Source organism: Athene cunicularia, assembly GCF_003259725.1.
Source record: "Athene cunicularia isolate RWA chromosome 5 unlocalized genomic scaffold, athCun1 chr5_part1, whole genome shotgun sequence".
NCBI classification, from domain to species: Eukaryota; Metazoa; Chordata; class Aves; order Strigiformes; family Strigidae; genus Athene; species Athene cunicularia.
The window spans coordinates 3,080,844-3,101,095 of NW_020799101.1; the positions used below are offsets into that span (position 1 = coordinate 3,080,844).

Consider the following 20,252-nt stretch of genomic DNA (forward strand, 5'->3'; position numbering starts at 1 on the left):
AGCCAGCTTGCCAGCCCTCCTGCCCTGAGCTAGCGCCCTCAACACGCAGTCCTCACGGGCCCCAACATGCTAGATGGGCACGTCAGGCTGCCTGGCAGGAGGTGACATGCACTCCCAAGATGATCCTCCAAGCCTTGCTGACTGCAGATAATTTGCAGGCCTGGAATTTTTAACACTACAATTAATATTTGTGATTTAGAAGCAAGATGGCGATAAGCAACAGGACCAGGTGGACGCTGCTGTACGGGACAGCGAAGGATGAAGAGCAGGGTCACAGCATCACTGATGAGCCCAAACGCTCTCACTGTATTCCTACAACTTGCCCAAAAGACGCTCGCCTCCTGAGTTAGCAGAAGCAACTATTACCTCTCCTGGGACCATTCCTCAAATGCTTTTTATTTCAACAACCTGAACAAGGAGAGGGAGGCCCATGGGAGTGACAAATTTGCAGAAACTATTCACCTCAGCATGCAAACTCCCCAGCCAAGCAATATCCACAGGTGATCAGCTCCTCTGCATTGACTTCCAGCCATCCCCATGCTCACCAGTTCTCAGTCACAGAATCACAGAATCCCCTCGGTTGGAAAAGCCCTTGAAGCTCCTCCAGTCCAACCATGAACCTCACCCTGACCGTTCCCAACTCCCCCAGATCCCTCAGCGCTGGCTCAGCCCGACTCTTCAACCCCTCCAGGGATCCCGGGGACTCCCCCCCTGCCCTGGGCAGCCCATTCCAACGCCCAACAGCCCCTTCTGCACAGAAATCCTTCCTCAGAGCCAGCCTGACCCTGCCCTGGGCAGCTTGAGGCCATTCCCTCGGGGCCTGGCGCTTGCTCCTTGGCTCCAGAGACTCATCCCCCCTCTCTGCCCCCTCCTGGCAGGGAGTTGCCGAGGGCCAGGAGGTCTCCCCTCAGCCTCCTCTTCTCCAGACTGAACCCCCCAGTTCCCCCAGCCGCTCCCCAGCAGACCTGTGCTCCAGACCCTGCCCCAGCTCCGTTGCCCTTCTCTGGACACGCTCGAGTCATTCAATGGCCTTTTTGGGGTGAGGGGCCCAAAACTGAACCCACTCACCAAGGGGCGGCCTCACCAGGGCCAAGTTAAAGTCACTCACTCCAAACCACTTTCCCAAACCCCCTGAGGGTTCAACCTCTGCTGATGAAAGGGACGGCTTTCCCAATATGCAGGCTTTGCTAATACTGGGAGTGTTGCTGCCAGTCTTTCCCCATTACCCTCATAAAGTTTAATTCCCAAGATATTTTCCAATCCCCCCTTAGATAGCTCGACACACGGTATGACTGACAGGAGGCAAAGCATTACTGTAGCATCCTGTCCTGTAGCTCTGTCCCATACAAAACTCCTGCTCTCTTCCCCACCCTCCAGACCTGCATTGCTCTTTACCAACCACTTTGAAAACTGAAAACAATCCTTTTAAAGCTTCACATCTTTAAGAAGGGGAATAATTTAAACCGCGTTCAAGCATCTGAGCTGTTTTATCCATACCTCTTTTCTTAGGATTCAAGGAAACCTGCAGTCTGACAGAAAGAATTTAAATTTCCCAAACTTGAGGCTCAGAAACTTGATTCCAAGCAGGAAACAGCTATTTGGAAACAATGACGTTTCCACCAGCAAATTTTACTGCCAGGCATCTAGCTGCAAACTGCTAACCACCGATGGTACTGATTATCTCCCCACCGATATAAAATATTACCGATGGCGACGCGCTGCCACAGCAGCACGAGCTCTGCAGTAAGTAGCACACAAGTGACTGCTCCAACACCAGAAACAATTTCCCTGTGTATGTTCTCTTCTGTCCCGCTTGGATCCTATTTTTGAGCAGCCATGTCAACATATAATCTATATTCCTATTCCTTAACACTTTTATCTCTTTTCCTCCCTCCTTGCCTTATCTACTTACTGTTGTACATCTCAGCCTTTCGTGATCCCATCTTTACTCTCCCTTCTCACCACTGCCATCTCGCTATTGCTATTTTTCGTCGTGTATTTTGTCCGGTGATGTATCCTCCTAATTCACAACCTGCTTTCACCCCAAGTGTCACACTCTGCATTACCTTCCAACTAAAATGTATGATGTTTCACCTTCTTTCCTCCTTCTTCCCCCACCACAACCTCTTCTGCTGACCTTCTTCATCCAAGAAACTCTGTGTTGTAAATGAAAACTTACACTACATGGAAACATGAGCTCACCCGTTCTGGATACATACACTTCTGAAAGAACAGCAGATTATAAATGCATTATAAGTACACAAAGTAAAATTAGATCAGCTTTCAAGAAGTTAAATATAATTAAAATGCTGGGCACTCTACATTAGAAGACCACGCTGCCTCTGTTTTGCTTTGTGTATGCTCCAGGGGCGGGCTGAGCAGCTGTGTGAGTCTGTGGCAGTACCACTCAGGACATGGCACAGCACGAGATGGCCATGTCCAGGCTTCAACAGCTTTGGCACACTTGGAAACTCAGGCCTTCAGCCCTAGGTAACACTGAGACAGATGCAGCAGTGGTGTAATGAGCTGCACACCTGCCTCTCCCACAAAAAAGGTGTCGGTGTCCCCTGGGGTTACAGTGATGCCAGTCCAGTGCTGCAGGAGGTGACAGCCAGCAAAGGAGCCCAGGAATCAGAAGTGAGGGCTTCTGGTAGTGCCTGACCAGCCAGTGCTCAGTGGATAAAGCCTGTGTCTCTTTAAACTGTCATGCACAACAGACAGGATCCCAAACCTGACTAGTTCACCCACCACAAGGCAGTGAAGTTACAAGCAATAATGAGAAGCTATTTTCATATTTCTTCAACCCCAGATGCTGCCAACAACTGTTCAACCCCTGCAGGCTTAGTTTAAATAAGCCTGAGGCTTGTTCTTTTCCACAGCTCATATCATCTCTAGGGAACCCATTATAAGAGAATAAGGCTGCATTGCTGCAGTACCCTTCTTCAGTCCCCAGAACGCCCTGGCCAGGCTGCGCAGCCCCAGTCCAGAGGGGATAGACCTCCACGGCAGCCCAGCTCAGCCCTGCAGCTGTGTTCCCATGTGGAATATGAACCTCTGCATCCAAACCATGATATACAAACCAAACGTAACGAACCAGACCCAGCTTTGAACGTACTGAGCACAATATACCTTTGGATGACTATTTGCCTTCGTCCAAACCCCCCTCAACAGTTCCACCTCAAGTTTAAGATCCAACCTGAAATAGGGAACTGGCTACTTCTGGCCTTCAGAAGTACCTCAGATGGAGACCACAAACACTGGATCAAACTAAAACCAGCAATGAAATTCTTCTGTAACCTTGCAAAAGGTACAGAGCATGACAAATTACTGCCAGCCCTCTGAGCATCAAAGGCCTCCAAGGGCACTATTTATCACTACAGCAGTATTTAAAATGGACATTACTATATTTGAAAATATTTTGTTTATTACATTTTCCCAGGGAGAAAGTTCCGTGGCAGAAAACTACACTGGCAAATAGTTACCTCTTTGTATTGAGTCCCCTCTCGATTCATCTGCTAAACCCATAGAAGGAAGTGGCTTTAGTGTTTCAGATGGTTTTGGCTTCTATGCTGCTGAGTACAGTTGGATTAGTTTCTGAAATAGAATTGGCTCCCAAATTATTTGAAGCATTTGTACTCAGTGAATGCTGGGAAATGTCATTAGCGTGCCATAATACTTTTGCCTAATGCTCTCCAAAGTCTATGCCAAAAAAAAGTGAAAAACATTGTCTATTTTGATTCTAGCAGCACAGCTTAAGTAGCTGTGGTAGCAGATCTAGCATACTGCCCAAAAATTCAAATAAATTAATGACAGTAACCTTCTAAGCAGAAAGTTTATTTCCTTTGTCTGGAGAAGAGACAGAGGAAGGTAACAGCGGATGAAATAAAATAAAATACATATTCATGCTGGGGTCTTGGCTGTAAGTTGGAGTCTGTTTGCCTACCAACTCACTCGCTACCTGCAGTAGATGAGGGAGTAACACGAGCAAACCACAAGTCCTCCCTACCCGCCATGTCAGCAGCTTTGCTAGATCTCCTAAAACACTGCCATCTTATTCTGTGCAGCTTCTTGCAGCTTTAACTCAACACATTCTTCACCTTCTCTGGGGCACTCTTTGCTTAAGCATCTTTTGTCTTTCACTTCCAATTCCTCTATGTATAATCAAGTACTGAGTTTGGAGCTCTTATTTTTCCATCTGCTAATTAACTCCCACCTATAAGCCACCTCCTCCCCCTCTCCAGAAGATGTTGTATATAACTCACAAGCCTATTTCTCTGGTGACTAACTTACAAAATTTATCCTGTCTCCTAGGTGTGCCCTATGGTTTGACAGGAGGTCGTGCTGGTGCTTGGAGGGGCTGTCCTCCTCGGGGGATCACCACAGCCAGCTGCAACAGCTTCTGACACTGGCTCAGTCCTGGAATTGATGGTGTTCTGCAAGTACAGTCCTACAAAGCTATTCAAAATCCTTTAAAATTAGTCAGAACATTGAAGCAGGAAGCAGCTGATTTTTTTGGTGGTGTTTTTTTGTTGTTTTGGGGGGTTTTTTTAAGATCTGGAAGATTTTGAACAGTCATGTCTTCCTGCAAAGTCAGTAAGCTGCTGCACAGTCCAGCCACCCTGCAGAGGCAGCAGACATCCCAGAGAACTAAAAATAAATAAATAAGTAAACAAATGCTGTGAATCCTCTTTTAAAACAAAACAACCCCCCCAACAAGATCTCTGTCAAGAGGCTGTGGGTGTACATGTTACGGATGGAGATCGGGTTGGCAACATTTAAAAGAAGACACATTAAAAAAAAAAACAACAAACAAACAAACTAGAAGAAATCACTTCCCTGTGGCAAGTCAGACCAACGACATAATGAAATATAAAAGACATCATTAAAATGGGGTTCTCAGCAGTGGTGACTCTGGGCCAGAGCCTTGAACTTTTCACTGTAGTGCTTAAGCAGCACAAAGCAAGGGCAGGGGCTGCTCGGCCTCCGGTGGTTCCCACTCTTTCCTCAGCTCTAATGGCAAAGGATTCAGCCTCTGCTTCAGTTCAGTTTTCAAAGCAATTCTTCAAATTCATAATAAAAACAGACCTACTCCATCTGGATCAGGTGCAGCGACATGAGCGCTCGAGGAAGGCTCTCGCTACATTAGCAATAAGTTAATATTCTTCTTTTTCTGTCCTTAAAGCGTTGCTCTGCCCTGTTGTAGACCTGCTGGGAGATAAACCCAGTGGTGGTTTGCTCTCCCCAGCACCACTGCCCAGAACACTGGCCACAGAGTTTCACATGTTGCCAAGCGGGGGCTGAGGGATCCCCACTGTGGTTTCTACTGCATTTAACACTGCCTAATTAGCCCGATCGGTGCAATTCATGTACGTAAGAGCAGCCCTGGTTTGCTAGGGAAAGGTTAATAGTCACAGTCACCCAAGGGCAGTGGTTTTTAGCTTCTCCTCTGAGCCTCCCCGTGCTTCTTCTACCTTCAGCCTTTAAACCATCATCTTTGGCTGCACAGTGGATCACAGAACCAACCTGAATTAAAAATTAACCCTGCACCAAGTCAGGTTTGAGGCCCTTCAGTCCTGCATCCCATCTCCAACAGAGGATGTCAAGGAAGTATTTAACACAGACCACACAGGGAAGCTTCCCCCAAACACCCTCCCCACCTCCAGAGAGATTTATGGCTCAGAAAAACTTCTCAGTCATAGATAGGATCTTTGTATTTAACAGTCCTTCGTGTATTTTTTTTCTCACATAAATCTGTACAGTTACTTTTCGCACCTATGTAAATACAACTTAATACAATGAGGAGTTTCACAGATCATGCAGAGAAAACCACATTTCCTTGTTGCTCAGAGCCTGCCATCCACTCGCTGCACCCACTGTCAGCTCAGTCCCCTCCTCTGCTTTCACCTAAATACACACCCTGGTGCGAGGGATGCAGTAGCACAGGGATGGGATGAAGCACCCAGGGCCAAGAGAACTATCCTGCCCATTGCTGTGTACTGTTCATTCCGTGTTCAGAAAAGCAGTCCCCAAACAAGAGGAAAACCCATGCTGTGCACCGCATCAAATAATCACAGGCCAACAGGCAGTTCTGCTCCAAAGAGATTACCACCTAACGAGATCAAAGGGCTGAGGACTGAAAGGACCACTGAAGGAGTCAAAACGGCTTGCAGAGGTCATGCTGGTGGGAGTTAAGGCCATGCCCAAGGTTTTTGCCCACTAACCACCACTCTGTAGGTCATACAATCATTAATTCTGGTGCGAGTAGGCAGGTTCAGAAATTCAAGACATTTATCTAATAGGGACTGAACCACAGCCAATGACATCTGAACTGTGTGGTGTGCATGAAGCTGGATTTGCAGAAGACCTTTCTGACTCTGGAAGATGAGAGCTGCAAGAGAAGCAGCGGCACCACCAGCAGGGCCTGGCAGCTCTTTGCTTTTTTATCTGCACTGGTACACTTCACTGAACACTTCAGGAAAGAAGGAAAAGAAAAGCTAAAGAATCAAGCTGAGCCGTTCTTTTAATTTATTCACTGGAATTTTTTTCAACTGAAAAAGATGTTTAGATTTCAGGAAATGTAACTGTTAAAAAAAAAAAAAAAAGAAATTAAAAAAGAACTTGGAAATGAACAGTTAGTCTCATGGGAAATCGTCCGTCAAGCAGTCTGGGGGGTAGCATGCTTTTCTTGCACGTGGGAAACCCCAATTTTTCTGTGATCACTTTACAAAAGAGACTGGCCATCACCCTGAACACCAGGCAACAGAGTCACTCTCGTGTGCTGTCCAAATCAATTCATGTTTCATTTATACTAAATGCAAAAAGTATATGAACAGTTTCAGCAGAAATCCTTGAAACCACTTTGCAATGCCTTAAAAGTCAGTATGAAAACCAACATCCCATGAGGAGGGAGACGCAACTCCTGGTCTTCACTGGAAATAAGACAAAGATGGGTCTGAACTCCTCTTCCTCTCCATTCTCTAACCATGTGATAGGTGGGGACTCCCACTGACTTCCTCTCCCACTTTATAACCAGCACTTCAGTCTCCCTGATAATCTGTCTCGAGAGGAAGAAAACAAGTGGTGGGGTGAAGCTATCAAAGCACTCAATTTTAGAAATGTTCCCAACCATTTTCCCCTGCACCTCATTTTTATTTTGGTAAAAACTAACTTTGGTGCGTTAACCCAAAATCATTCATAGTTACTTGACCATTTCAAAATGGCTGAAATAAGAAAAAATAAAATTGAGATATTCCATGCAAGATCATTATCTTAACAAACATTAAGAATTTTTTGGAAGACAAAATACCCAACTGTACAGACACTATCACTCCTTCCTCAGTTTTCCTCCGGGATTTTGCAACCAAGAAATATGGGATGAAGCACATGACATTAAGTATTGATCCTCCTGTCAAAAGGTTGAAAATTATTATTCAAGGGTAACAGACATGGTAGAAAAATTTAGCTGTCCTAGAAGTCAGGTGGACACTACTATTACGAAAAATGAACATACTTACTTTTATTTTTCTTCTCTGAATCTTTATTCATAGAACTCAAATAAAAATTTTAAAACATTCAGTTTCTAAGACCAGCTCTCCAATCACTATATATACCACTGATCACAGAGTCCTCAACAGCGGAGGAGCTGGTCAGATGTCTTGTGTAAGCACTGTAGAATTTGAAAAGTTCTGCTAGGCCGGATTTAATAGAAAGCTGGAGGATCTACAAAATACAACAGCAGGATGGGCAGAGCCATCTCTCAGGGCTCAGCTCCTCGAAGATGTATATCTGGAGAGACCAGGAGGAGAGAGAGGAGCCTTTCTGCTCATCAAAGACCTACAGACATTAGCAAACCCTTTGTGTTTTAGAATCCACGATGCCTCTCAAGCCGAGTGCCTGAACAGAACCAAGCAACAATAAGCAAATGAGACGATGTATTTTCCTAAACCAGAAAGAAGAAGATAGCACATCCACCTCACTTGCTAGCAATGTACTGACGCTGTGAGCTCCCCATCAAAATTGCAGTCTTTTAACACATACAGTCATGAATTGGTGCTGGTGTTCAGGGACTGAGGACATTTCAGTGCTGGTCATCAAAACCTTGAATCCCAGAAGACAGGTTGGCAGGGACCTCCAGAGGCCTCTGGTCCAGCCTTCTGCTCCAAGCAGGGCTAACTGCACTCAGGTCACGTTGCTCAAGGACTTGCCCAGCCAACTTCAGAAAATCTTCAAGGACAGAGATCCCACCACCTCCCTGGGCCCTGCCCCAGAGCACAAAGACCATCCTGTGAAGACTCTTCCCCACATCCAGCTGGACCCTCCCTTGGTGCAGACTGTGCCAGCTGGTTCTCACCCCTTCGCTGGGCACTCCTGACGAGAGCCTGGCTCCAGCGCCGCTGCCAGTCCGCCGTGGAGGACAGTGGTTAGATCTCTCTTCATCCTTCTTGTTCCCAGACTAAAATCCACATATACATCGTATATATTTCCAGACTTTCCTCCATTTTTCCTGCCTGAGGAGTCTGTATTTATTCCCTGCAGCACTCCAGTCACGGACCCTATCTCACCATGTCTCCATAAACCCTACTGCTTCCTTAATCTTCCCTTAATTGTTTCACAGGCTACAGATGTCAGTCCACGAGCACTGGGCAAACACACATTCAGAGGAGGAGCCTCCCTCAGCCCCTGTCCCAGAGAGCCAGGGCTCTGAACAGACACAGCACCGCAGTTCAGGCACAACCCCAGGGAGACTAACACAGCAGAGATGAGGACTATGTTAAGGAGAGACCTGAAAGGTACACCAAGTAATGAGAGATTCCTTCTTCAAACAAATACAAGAATCTCAGGTGGGACTGAGTTATTCCTGAGGAGATAAAAAGCTCCTCTCCTCATTTCCACTCAGGACACAACTTCTGATTTCAGCTCTCTATGCAGGACTCAGATTAGGCTTCAGCTCAGCAAATCTCTCAGGGAACAAGTGAGTTTCTCCTGCATTTCTTGTTTTTAGAAGGAGTGGTGGAAAATGCATGGAGAAATTATAGTACGAGCCATCCTCCTCCCTCAGCACAGGTTAGAAAGAAGACGACACATTAAAAAAGCTGGATCTGGTTTTTCCCAGTACACCTTTGTTGGCCATGAGCATCACTGCCTGGTCCCTTCCCCTTTTCACCTCACACTGCCTACCAGCTCCCTACTGTCTCAGAGCTCACAGTTTACTATCTGTCCTTAATCTTATCTATGTGCTAACAACGAACTGTAACCGCAACACCTTTTTATGCAACAATCAATAAGGCAGATAAGCACAAACAAGGAAATAGTGAGCAGGACATAGCCAAAAGTAATGGTACATCCTGCAGTGCTTCCTGTCATCTAACCACTCTAACTACAACAACCCCCAACGCTTCTTTTGTCTTGAGCTTCAGAGCCGTGTGAAAATAAACATATGGAAGAAATGAAAATGCAATTCAAAAATACAGAAAAGAATGTAAAACTTACCAGGCTCTAACTTGATTATTTTTACAGCAGCCAGTTCTCCTGTATGAAGATTTCTAGCCTGAAATAAGAGAGTTAAGACATATTTAATTATACAGCAAAGGCACCTCACGCAGTCTTGCAAACTGTGAAAAGATACGTGATGTTGTCTTGTCTTACAGATATGGCACAATGCAGTTAGCTGAGAGTAACCTGGGTGAGGATTATCTGGTTTTGGTATCAGCACAGCATCAACCTAGTTGGAGCTGTGAAGCATTACTGGCAGTTCCTCTCGAAGACTTTAAAAAAACCCCAACTATCTGCCAGCAAATGAGAGTTTGTGCCTCTAAAACACCGTTTTTAAGGGTTGTTGAAGCTGAGAAGTTTCTGCCATCCGTGCTTGCTAGGGTGGTACAAAAGCAAACGTGGACTGTCAGAGCATGGAGCTCGCACTGCTCAACCACCCCCGTCCTGGTGCTAAACCTCGGTGTGCTCGGGAAGTGGAACTGAGAGGTGGAGGGGCAGGGAGAAGCACTGCAGATGCAGCACGGATGAGTCACAGCTCCCTTCAAACAACTTAACTGAAAACAAACTCCCTCCTGCAGACCCCGACAGAGGCGAGTGGTCCTCATGACCCTGGAGAAGAAGAAAAGGTAGGGAGCTCCAATTAAGCCTTTACAGTAGTAAACCTCATACATGAGAATTCAGTGCTGGAGGAAAATGGTACAGGAACCTCAGATGTAGAAAGTTTTAAGAGGAGATTTCATTAACACTTTTAAGTCTAGTAAAATGAGCTCTAAATCACTCAGGTACCACCACCAGAGCTAAACTATATTCTTTTTGACAAACAACCTGACCCAATTAGGCACTGTGGCATTCCCCTTTTGCTGATCATCCAAAAGTTACAGGAGTCTAAATCCAACTGTTGCATTATGCTAACAAACCTGCAGAGTCTTCTGAACAGAGGAAATCTGGTTAAGAGGTAAATTATAGAAAATTGAAAGAGAATTTGGTTAGGTGAAATCAATTTGGGCAGTTACTTAAGATGAGGATGCAAAGCAAATTTGCCCCTGTGGACTGAACTGAAGGAAGCTGCTATAGAACAAAACACTCTTCTCTTGCCTGTGGACAAGAAGTCATCTTAATTTAACAACATGTAAAGCAAGAACTTGAAAGATGAACCCCTCAGTTTTGTCAACGCTTAGTCAAGCTTCCAAAGCAGGAAAGGCTTTCCAGCCAGGGAAAAACCTAAAAGGACGAATAGTAGGAACTGGCCTTTCAAAGTCCTGTAGTGCTGCTCGGTGTCAAAATGCATGCCAAGGACACAAATATGGCTCAAGTGAAGTCAAAGAAAATCTGGACAACAGAACCAAACAGCTGAAGCCAACAGACCAAATCAGTGAACACAGAAACAGATAGCGATCTGTTAACCACAAAGGAAACCTTTACCACTTCTTAAAGTACCTTCCTACTAGAGGTGTTTTTAAGACAACAGCAAAATCATTGCTATCCTTCAACATCCAGAAGGAGCACACATCCAAGCACGGACAAAGGATTAGGACCTCCCTGGTACTGTGACACCTAACAATATGAAACACAGATGTTCCCGTAAGAGACCACGCACACACTCCATCTTGGTGAAGCCAGGGAACCTCCATATCCGCGCTTGTACCCACAAGCAGCAAAAGCTGCTCCGATAAAGGAGATTGCACAGTTTTCAGATCAGCTTTGTTTCTGAAGTACAAAAAAGACTGTATTACTTACAGATATTGCTTTTCCATATAAGCCATAACTGCCACTGCTACTGTTGTGCTGAAGCCTGAAAGAATGGATGTAGTCTGCCAAAGGTCTTTGGTACGCAGACTGCTTGGCAGGGACGCGAAGGTTCAGGCCAGAGATCACTGCAATTACTGGCTCTCGGCTCTCACACACGACAGACCACAGAGCTTCACCAAATTGTGCCCTGCTGCTGTCCAATATTACCATTAAATTTTTCCATATAATCTATAGCCTGGACATAAGACTATTTTGGGTTTTAACCACCAAACTTTGTCTGCTGGAATGGAAAGTCTTCACTAGGTTGGTATTTATGAACTAAACACATCGAGTTATCTGAGCCACTCGCCCTAAGACCAGTTTTCTGGTCCTACAGTTTAATCTTCCAACCAGACACATTCTTGAGCTGATGACACCAGGACCACACACGCTACTTATCTCCTATTGTGCCAGCATCAAAGGCAAAACCACTGAGTATTCCCTGATCCTCAGTAGCCTTGTTTGGATGCTCACGGATACAGGAACTGTATTAGATCTTCAGTCTAGACAGTCGTACTGCAAGCACGTAGCAAATTACCCAAACTGCTTCCCAAGAGACATCACCTGTCCACAAAGGTGACTGATGGCTTTTGTTCCTTCATCTTGGATTGCACCAGCTTTACGCTGGTACACACATCTCTCAGCTGTCACTCTTGGTTTTTAATCTTTTCTCTTCCACACCTGTCAGCTGAAAACTTGATCAATAATGAATTACTGTTATCTTGCAAATCATTAAAAATGTAAGAAGGCGAGGGCTAAAGTCTGGTTCTCCATGGTACACACCTAGATATAAAAACTGTCAAATAAGGATTCTTGAAATCATTTTGAGACCTGTTAGTTAAAGAAATTCTCAACTAATTTCCTATGCGTGACTACAGTTTGCACTATTTCACTTTTTAAAAAAGGATTACACAGCATCAAGGGAGTCACAGGCAGGAATTGTTGGCTTTGTAACTCAAACCTGAAACTTTACTACAAATTATATTTGACAAAAACATAAGTTCTCCATAATTTCCCTGATGTGAAGGATTAATTAATGATCTATCAATTTGTCTTATTAATATACTTCTTCAGTGGAGAGGGGGAAATTGAAGATAAGGAATTATAGTTCTGATAGTCATCTTATTTACATTTTTAAAGCCCACCAGCAAAATATCTGCCTCCTTCCTGTCCCCTGAAATTTTCTCAGTATTTCAAGTCTTAATTCAAAATTAGCTGAAACCACCCAGAGGCCAGGGGAGCTGCTCTCTCCTGCACGCCAAGTAATCCAGACCTGCCAATTAACAAGTATAGCTGCTGTTCAGCACCCCATGAGCTATTATTGACATAGCAAGTTATCATTTATACGTATTCATCACATAAAGATGACGTGTCATGAACTTTGATGATCTCTTCTGAATTCTGACATTTCTAATATTTCAGTCTAATGGAAGATGAAACCTGATAGATTTCTTGTTGTCTTTAATTCTGCTGGCCTGGGCTCCTTCAATATATAAGGAAGTCTCCTAAAAACTCATCTTGACACTAAAGGCTCAGCATTTGCACAGCTCCCCCCTGTGCTGGAGCCCACAACCCCACCAGCAATGTGGTCTGGTCCCCACATGACAGAAGTGGAGCTCAACTTCCCAGACAGATCCAGAGACTTGCTGCAAGACTTTCCCCGAGAGGAAGACAGAGCTTTTCCTATCTGTTAGTATTGATCTTTCAATGAGACTCAAAACCGAAAATTATGTTCCACATTACTCAGAAGGAAAATTAAAACTATGGGAATTTGGTAGAAGGATTGCAAAACTCCAACAGAAAACCTGACCTACACAAGAATGGGACCAGAACAAGGGTGTATTTGAATGAGGTGAGCCACACAGATTTATTTTGCTCAATGTCATATACAGAGTGTATTTACTGAGAAAGAAGAGCTAGGTAGTATTCTTTTGGTCACCTCTTCTTAAGTTGTCCTACAGCCTGATTTAGGGTGAGTGACAGCATCCTACTGAGCACAGCTCTTCCAAAATATTTTAACAGCTAAGTACTAATACTACAGAACATCACACAGTCTGTATTCAAAATGAAACAAAACACAAGTATTCCTCTTTTTCTGAGCATCCCATTGCATAGTTGTAGCAACCTAGGAGACTTCATGTCACTAGTTCAATGTGACAGTACAATAATCATTACACTTTTTTCCCCAGCATGTGTCAGCACCAGCCAACGCAACCCAGATTCCCTCAAGCCTACACACAGAGTAAAGCTTCCTTTAAACCCATGGTCCTGTCTCAAACTGCTTCAGAAAGTGCTTAAGAGCTGAACAAGCAAATGGTGGCACTTTCCTGAGACACTCTCCCAGCAAATGAATTGGGATCTGCACAATGCCTGCTGCAACCAGGACTCGCTGCAGAGAGAACCTGTGTTAGGCTCTTGGCCCAGGAGCAACACGTGTTCTTCCAACCTAGGCACAACGTCGGTGGCGTGTCCCAACACCAGGCTCAAAAATGAGAGGTGTGCTAATAGTAGAACTAGGGTTTGGGGGAGTTGGGAGAGTTTTATGATATTACACACATTAAAAAAGTCACTGGGATTTCCCAGAAAGACTTAATTTTCTTCTCAGAACTGCATCAAAAAGCTGTTGGGGGGGCAGTGGAAGCCAATGTGTCACCCGTGGCAATGCCAGTGTATGACGCTTCCCACTTCACACCCAAACACTGCACAGGAGAAAAAGCATTTTGGGTAGGACACTTTCTGCAGTTAATGACCAGAAATAACACAGAAAACCGGTTTCAGAACCAGTTATGCATTTTTCAGTTTTGTTTTATTTATTTTTAAGAGTGCGAGCCAAACAATTCCACCCTAGGGAGTCCACAGTACTAAGCCATGTGAGATGGTCAAAATTTGGAGACTCATTTCATTTGGACATCTGAATGCAAGCTTTTGTGCTCAGTCTCCTTGTCCAGCCACTTTCTCCTTCAGCACTGAGGAAGAGAAGGGAAGATTCAGACAGCAATACCACTCTCACAGACTCCAAATTAGTATTTTCAAATTCCATTGAAATCCCCTCCTCGCCCAAATGTCGTCATCTGATCTCCAGCCTTGGATCAACAGCCCAATTCACCAGAAGAGCCGTTTGTTCGACCATGTCTTCATTTAATCTAATCATAATTGCAGCTCCTGTGGCAACCCTCCCATGCATCCCCATCTTATTCAGTCCTTGCCAAGCTTCACTCACCAGTGACCGTGGTGTTTTGCTGTCTCAAGTGCTGCCTGCTTCTCCTCAGTTACTGTGTATACCTTCAAAAGGTGCCCTGACCTCTTGCCCAGCGACTGAAATAGAAACTAGAAAGCAGATGAGAAACTTCTGACCTCTTACACTTTGTAACTCTTAACCTGCTCTGTGTAGTTTTGCAATTCCCATTATGCCATGTTGTTTTTTCCGTATCTCACAGCATCATCAGACCCTTGAACTCACCTACATCTCTGAATTCACATCTACCACTGACAGCTAAGGGGATCCAAAGAAATCCATGAAAACAGATTCCTTCCTTACACACAGGAAGCACAGGAGGTATTTCAGTTGTGATTAGAAAAGAGAATCCAAAATATTACAGGCATCAAAGGAATAAAAAAAAGCTATCTGATACAGGACACCCAAACAAACACTACTGCACATATGTACCAGAAGGCAAGGGCACAGAGACCTTCAAACAGCTGATGGCTCTTGAAGATGGCTCCACCACAACCAGCCCACATGTGGAGTAAAACTTCATCAAGCAGCTGCCGCAGCTTGGCACAACCACCAGACCCTTCAGCAGCACTTCAGCCGTGAACTTTTCTACATGAGGATTCAGGTTTTTCACTTCGTGGTGTAGTATCCCTCTCCCGTATGATACAAAGGCTCCAATGAATGTGACCTATTCTTGCATGTAACCCCACTTCATTTTTTTTATCCTATGCTCGAACTAGTTACATAAAAGAGATGAAACATTTCTGCAAAGGAAGGACTTATTTCTCAAGATGAGGCCCCCAAATTCTCGCTGTTGTTCCCAGCACACAAGGAGAAACCCTCAAGACAAACTGTGGGGTCCTGAGGTCTCCTGCTACACTACAGCCTTGACAGAGACCTGCCATGAAGGACAGCAAGTCCTCAGGGGGCCTTGGTAACTCTAACAGAACAGTACGTTTGGTGGGTTTCATCCTTTGCTTGGGGTTTTTTGTGAACATGCAAACAAACATCCCTAAAAATCAGTACCCGAGAGGCAATTGAGAATTCTGACAGAAACTGCCAGACTGGATTAAGTTTCTCATCTGACCAGTTTACCATTTACCCCAGCAGCAAGCAACATGTTAGAGAAGAATTTGACCTTGGTGGATGCTGGTCTGTACCAGAATTTCAATTATGTCCTAATATAAAAGTTCAAATAAGTGTTCCTAGTGTTTATCATAATTAACTATGTAATTTTGCTTACTCTTAGTATTTACATAAATCAGTCTGTCAGTTTTAAAAAATGTTTTGTAAACAGAGCTGGAAGACTATCAGGCAGCTAAAGCAAAGAACAGCAATGCTGGATTTACTCTTAAAAAACAGTCTCTCTTTACCAAGCCGAGTTTAACACTGTGGAGCTGGGGATTCATAATAAGTTAGTATGTCGCCAGAAAGCTTCTCAGGCAACCCAGCTTAAAAGCAGCAAGAGTTAATCACTACTGTGTGAGTCTAGAATTGTAGAGTGCTATCCTTCACAAGAGAAGGATATTGCAAACCTTTTGCAGTCATGTACATTAGGAAAGCACTTTTGTAAAAGAAATCAAACTCTCTGAAAGCTGAGAAAAAAAATTCCTTGAAAATTTGCAGGTTAACCCAAGCAGAGAGTAGAGAGCATGGTGGTTCCTGTCCCTGACCCAGGCAGCAGACACTACAAGCACCCTCAGAAGACTCACAGAAGCAATATACAACTCAGAAATTTTTTTCCTGCATTCCCCTGTATCTTACCACTTAGATGGATCCATGTACCAAACCCATACAGGTGCAGTTACTGCAGTTCTGTGGGGTTTTCCCTCCACCTCTTTTTTTTTTTAATATAAGAAAAAAAAAGCAAAACCAAGCCATAATTCCCCACAGCCCCATTCTAAGAAAATTTAAACAAAAGTACTGGACTGAACAAAGGCCCTCTTGCTTGGTGCTGAAAGCATCTCCATAACAGATGCTGAACACACTCTTCTTCTTGCGAGAATGTCTAGGGACAGATTAAAAATGTAGAAGAAACAACAAGAGGATAGCTTAACAAAAAAAAAAAAAAAAAAAAAAAAAAAAAAAAAAAAAAAAAAAGTGGAATGACTGGATGACTCTGTCAAATATTAATGTAAATCTTACTGAATGGGCTGAGGTTTGTGCAAGACAGAAACAACTGTCCCTCCCATTCTGAGTTCATCACCTGAAGTGTGCCAGGGCAGCTCACATGTGAAGCAGATGTCTCGCTAGTCTTTCCTGCTGAAAAAAAGATAGCTAACAACAATTTCTAATTTTCAGGGCTGTTTCTCTTTTAGGAAGCAGAAAGACCCAGAGGCGATTGTTCACCCCGTAATCTTCCAGCTGGATTTCTGAGATGGAGAGCAGTACCAGGCTCCTTTATAGCGAAAGGCACAGAAGCTTTCAGAAGCCATTTCTCTAACAGAGACTTTATGGATTCAATACACTAAAAGAGAACAGACTCATACAACCAACTACTTTTCAGGATAAACCAAAAATAAAGATTCACGTGCTAATTTTGCTTTTTATATGTATTCTTGAATTTCTTCTGTCAGCTAGTATATACTGCAGTGGCACTACTAAAAGAGCCACCACTTTGGATATCAGAGCCGAATATCGTACGAAGACAAATATTGATTCTGTGGGTGCTCTCCACATGGACGCTGCCACTCCTTGTCCTTCAGACAAGGAACATGCATCAGTACAAGGCAGGAGGCAAACTTTACAGCTGTCACTCCCTATTTCCACATTTACAGCACTTGCAGTTTCCCTTATTGAAGGGGCAGAACCCAGAACACACAGAAGTACCAGGGTTTAAATAAATTCCACATCAAACCGTGAAATCCAATGCAGTAAGATCTGCAACGGGCACTCCAAAGCACAGCTATAATGCAAATAAGGCTTAAATGTATTTACTTTTGCTGGCAGTTGGTGAAATTCAGATAGTGTATCTCTTGCAGAGAAAATTGGGAGGAGGGGAATCTACCTTTCACTCACAGACTTCAGACACTTTCTCACTCAAGGCCAATTAACTCAAGTAATAAGGGATTAAAAGCTCATTAATGATGCTAGGCAAACTGCTTTTATTCCAGCACAGAAAACCAGACTAAGGATTTGTATAAGCAAAGTGGCTTTACAGATCTCAGCAGCCACTAAAACATTTCATTCTCATTCCTAGCAATAACTACTGAAGGACAAAGACCTATGGCAATAAGGCTAACAACAACAAAGGTCAGTACACATCTTAACAACATTTATTTAGGGAAAAAAAAAAAATAACAAAAGAAGTCAGCTATATGCTTCCAAGTCGAGGTTGGTTATTCTCCTATGAAATTCTCTTGGCAGATCAGCCTTTGAAAAATACTTGGCATGACCCTTCCAAAACTGAAAAGCTAAAGCTAGAAACAGACCCTGACCACAAAAGTACTATTTAGCAACTAATGCAGCACAAAAGATACAAACAAATACCACATGAGGGGAAAAGGAAAAAGAGAAAAAAAAAATTGGCCCAATTTTGACTCACTTGGAGCAGACCACTGGCAAAAACCAAAACAGAAAAGAATCTGTTCAAGTTACAACTATGTGAATTAGATTGTTTTGAAATGTTGATAGAAATAGCTCACTTTCCAGATAATATATATATATATATATATATTTTTAACATAACATGAGATCATACAAATCAAAGAAGCCCATGAATCTGCTATTATACCTGAAACTGAGCAGATGCCTAATAGCTTTACCGGCCAGGATATAAAACAGGGAAAGAAAAAAAAAAAAAAAATAAAGAGAGATACCATCAAACTACAAACCAAGATGGATTTTAAAAGCATTTATTCACCAGAAGTTAGGAAAAAACAAAAGGTACAAAAATTTTATTTTATTCCTATGTTGAATGCATAGGCCATGACACAAGAAAAATCCCCACACTATCTTGGAGTAAAAATTTCAAGTAACATTAAAAGTTTACTTGTTTTATCAGCTGTAGGGGAATTTATTTATTCCTTAGAAAGAACTAAGAGATGTGTCAACCAAGATATTTGAAGAAAAGTAGCTACATCTCTTCACTAAAAAAAAAATAAATCAGTGAATTGATCAGATAGTCTCCAAACATCCTCACCAAATCAGGACAGCACTACTAACCCCACTACATGCAAAAGGAAGACACTAACATTTTTCATTTCAGGGAAGCTATGAAGAACTTACAATTATTTGTACATAACAAGGATAGAACCTCTAAGCAACATGTCACAGTCTTACAGGAAATACAAAGCACAAGACTGTGCTTTCTCATCACAACAAAGAACCTCACTTTCTAGGCAGGGAGAAAACAAATTTCTGAAGGAAAAGGCAATGGATTGCCTTCTTTTTTAAAAAAAAAAAAAAAAGTCACCTGTGTTGCATTAAAGAATTTAAGACCATCGTTTTACTTTTTTGATACAAAAAAAAAAAAAAAAATTTTTTTTACTGCCTTGTTTTGTGACCATGAGCTAACATACAATAAGATGTGTTTCTTCAGAAAGGCAGAACTGAGGAACCACTGCTGGTATTTTAAAGAGGAGAAGAAACTGCAATTCCGAGATGGCAGCTCTTATACCATCTCTATCTGCAGGCAACTTCCTAAAACACCAGAAACCCTTCTGGGCATACTTTCAGATTAGTCAGAATAAAATATCCAAGTGTATGCATTTTACTGGGGTTTTTTGTTTGTTTTATTGAAGCTATTTTGCCTAGAACTGCAGTACTCCATGCTGTATCTGAGCTCGTTTTGAACTCCAGAGTGTTTGGGCAAACCCCCCTAGCTTTTCATGTCACACACAGGCTCTTTGGCAATACCAAGCCTTCCAAACCCAGGGTACACATCCACATCGACTCCCTTTCCTTACTGTATTTTATTTGATAGAATCTAGAGAGGTGCAGGTAAAAAAATGTAGATTTAAGTAGAGAAAAAAAAAAACAAACTCCAACAACGCTGTTCAGTAATTGCCTCCTTAAAATTTCAATTCCTCAGATATGAACTCACAGCTAGAAAACTAAAAGGAACAAGCCATAAAGTTGTCTTTATGAAGAAAGTAGGTCTGGGTGTTTTGTTCTTTGTTGTTATTATTGTTAAATAAAACAGTGACCAGAAAAGAAAAAAATAATTTAAAAAAAAAAAAAGAGCTGTGTAAATCAAAGAAGTTTAAAGAAAATTAACTAAAATTATGAGTAGGGAGATTATTTTTCTGTCTCAAAATTAAACTTTGGTTTGCACCTGTACTGTATCAACTGCCACCTTCTTGAGGTGGAAAATGGGTAAAACATAATGATTTTATCTCAATTTCATTTGTGTACATGTGTATACTTCCTACTGGGACCTCCTCCTTTATGACTACTGGGATGCTACCACTATTCAGCTGTTTCTACTAGAATAAAACCCAACATTTATTTTACAATCTTAACTTTATATCTTACGATGATGAAATAGAGATCAGCAATATTTCTAATTCAGCAGGCAATTCAAAAATCACAGCCTGAGATTCTGTTGAAATAAACAGAAATGACATTTTAGTAAATTTTGTAACGAGGAAAATTACAGCTTTAAATTGTGCTAGATATATGAAAAAGGTTAAGTATAAGGTATGTTTTGCTGATTAAGGGAGGAAATACGCTGCCATTTCATTACAGATGATACCTTTCACTATTTTCCAGCTATCTTAACCTCTCACAGCTTATTTTTAGCCAGAATGGAGGAGAG

At 42.8% G+C, this 20,252-nt stretch overlaps 1 protein-coding gene across 2 annotated transcripts in view; it reads right to left on the reverse strand.

Moving 5' to 3' along the window:
• Nucleotides 1-20,252, reverse strand: part of MAP4K5 (mitogen-activated protein kinase kinase kinase kinase 5) — a 71,704-nt gene that overhangs the window by 39,523 nt on the left and 11,929 nt on the right. For both annotated transcript variants that reach the window (XM_026849608.1, XM_026849609.1), the window contains exon 2: nt 9,490-9,547. In XM_026849608.1, the coding sequence (XP_026705409.1) occupies nt 9,490-9,547 (58 nt within the window). The remainder of the gene's footprint in view (nt 1-9,489; nt 9,548-20,252) is intronic.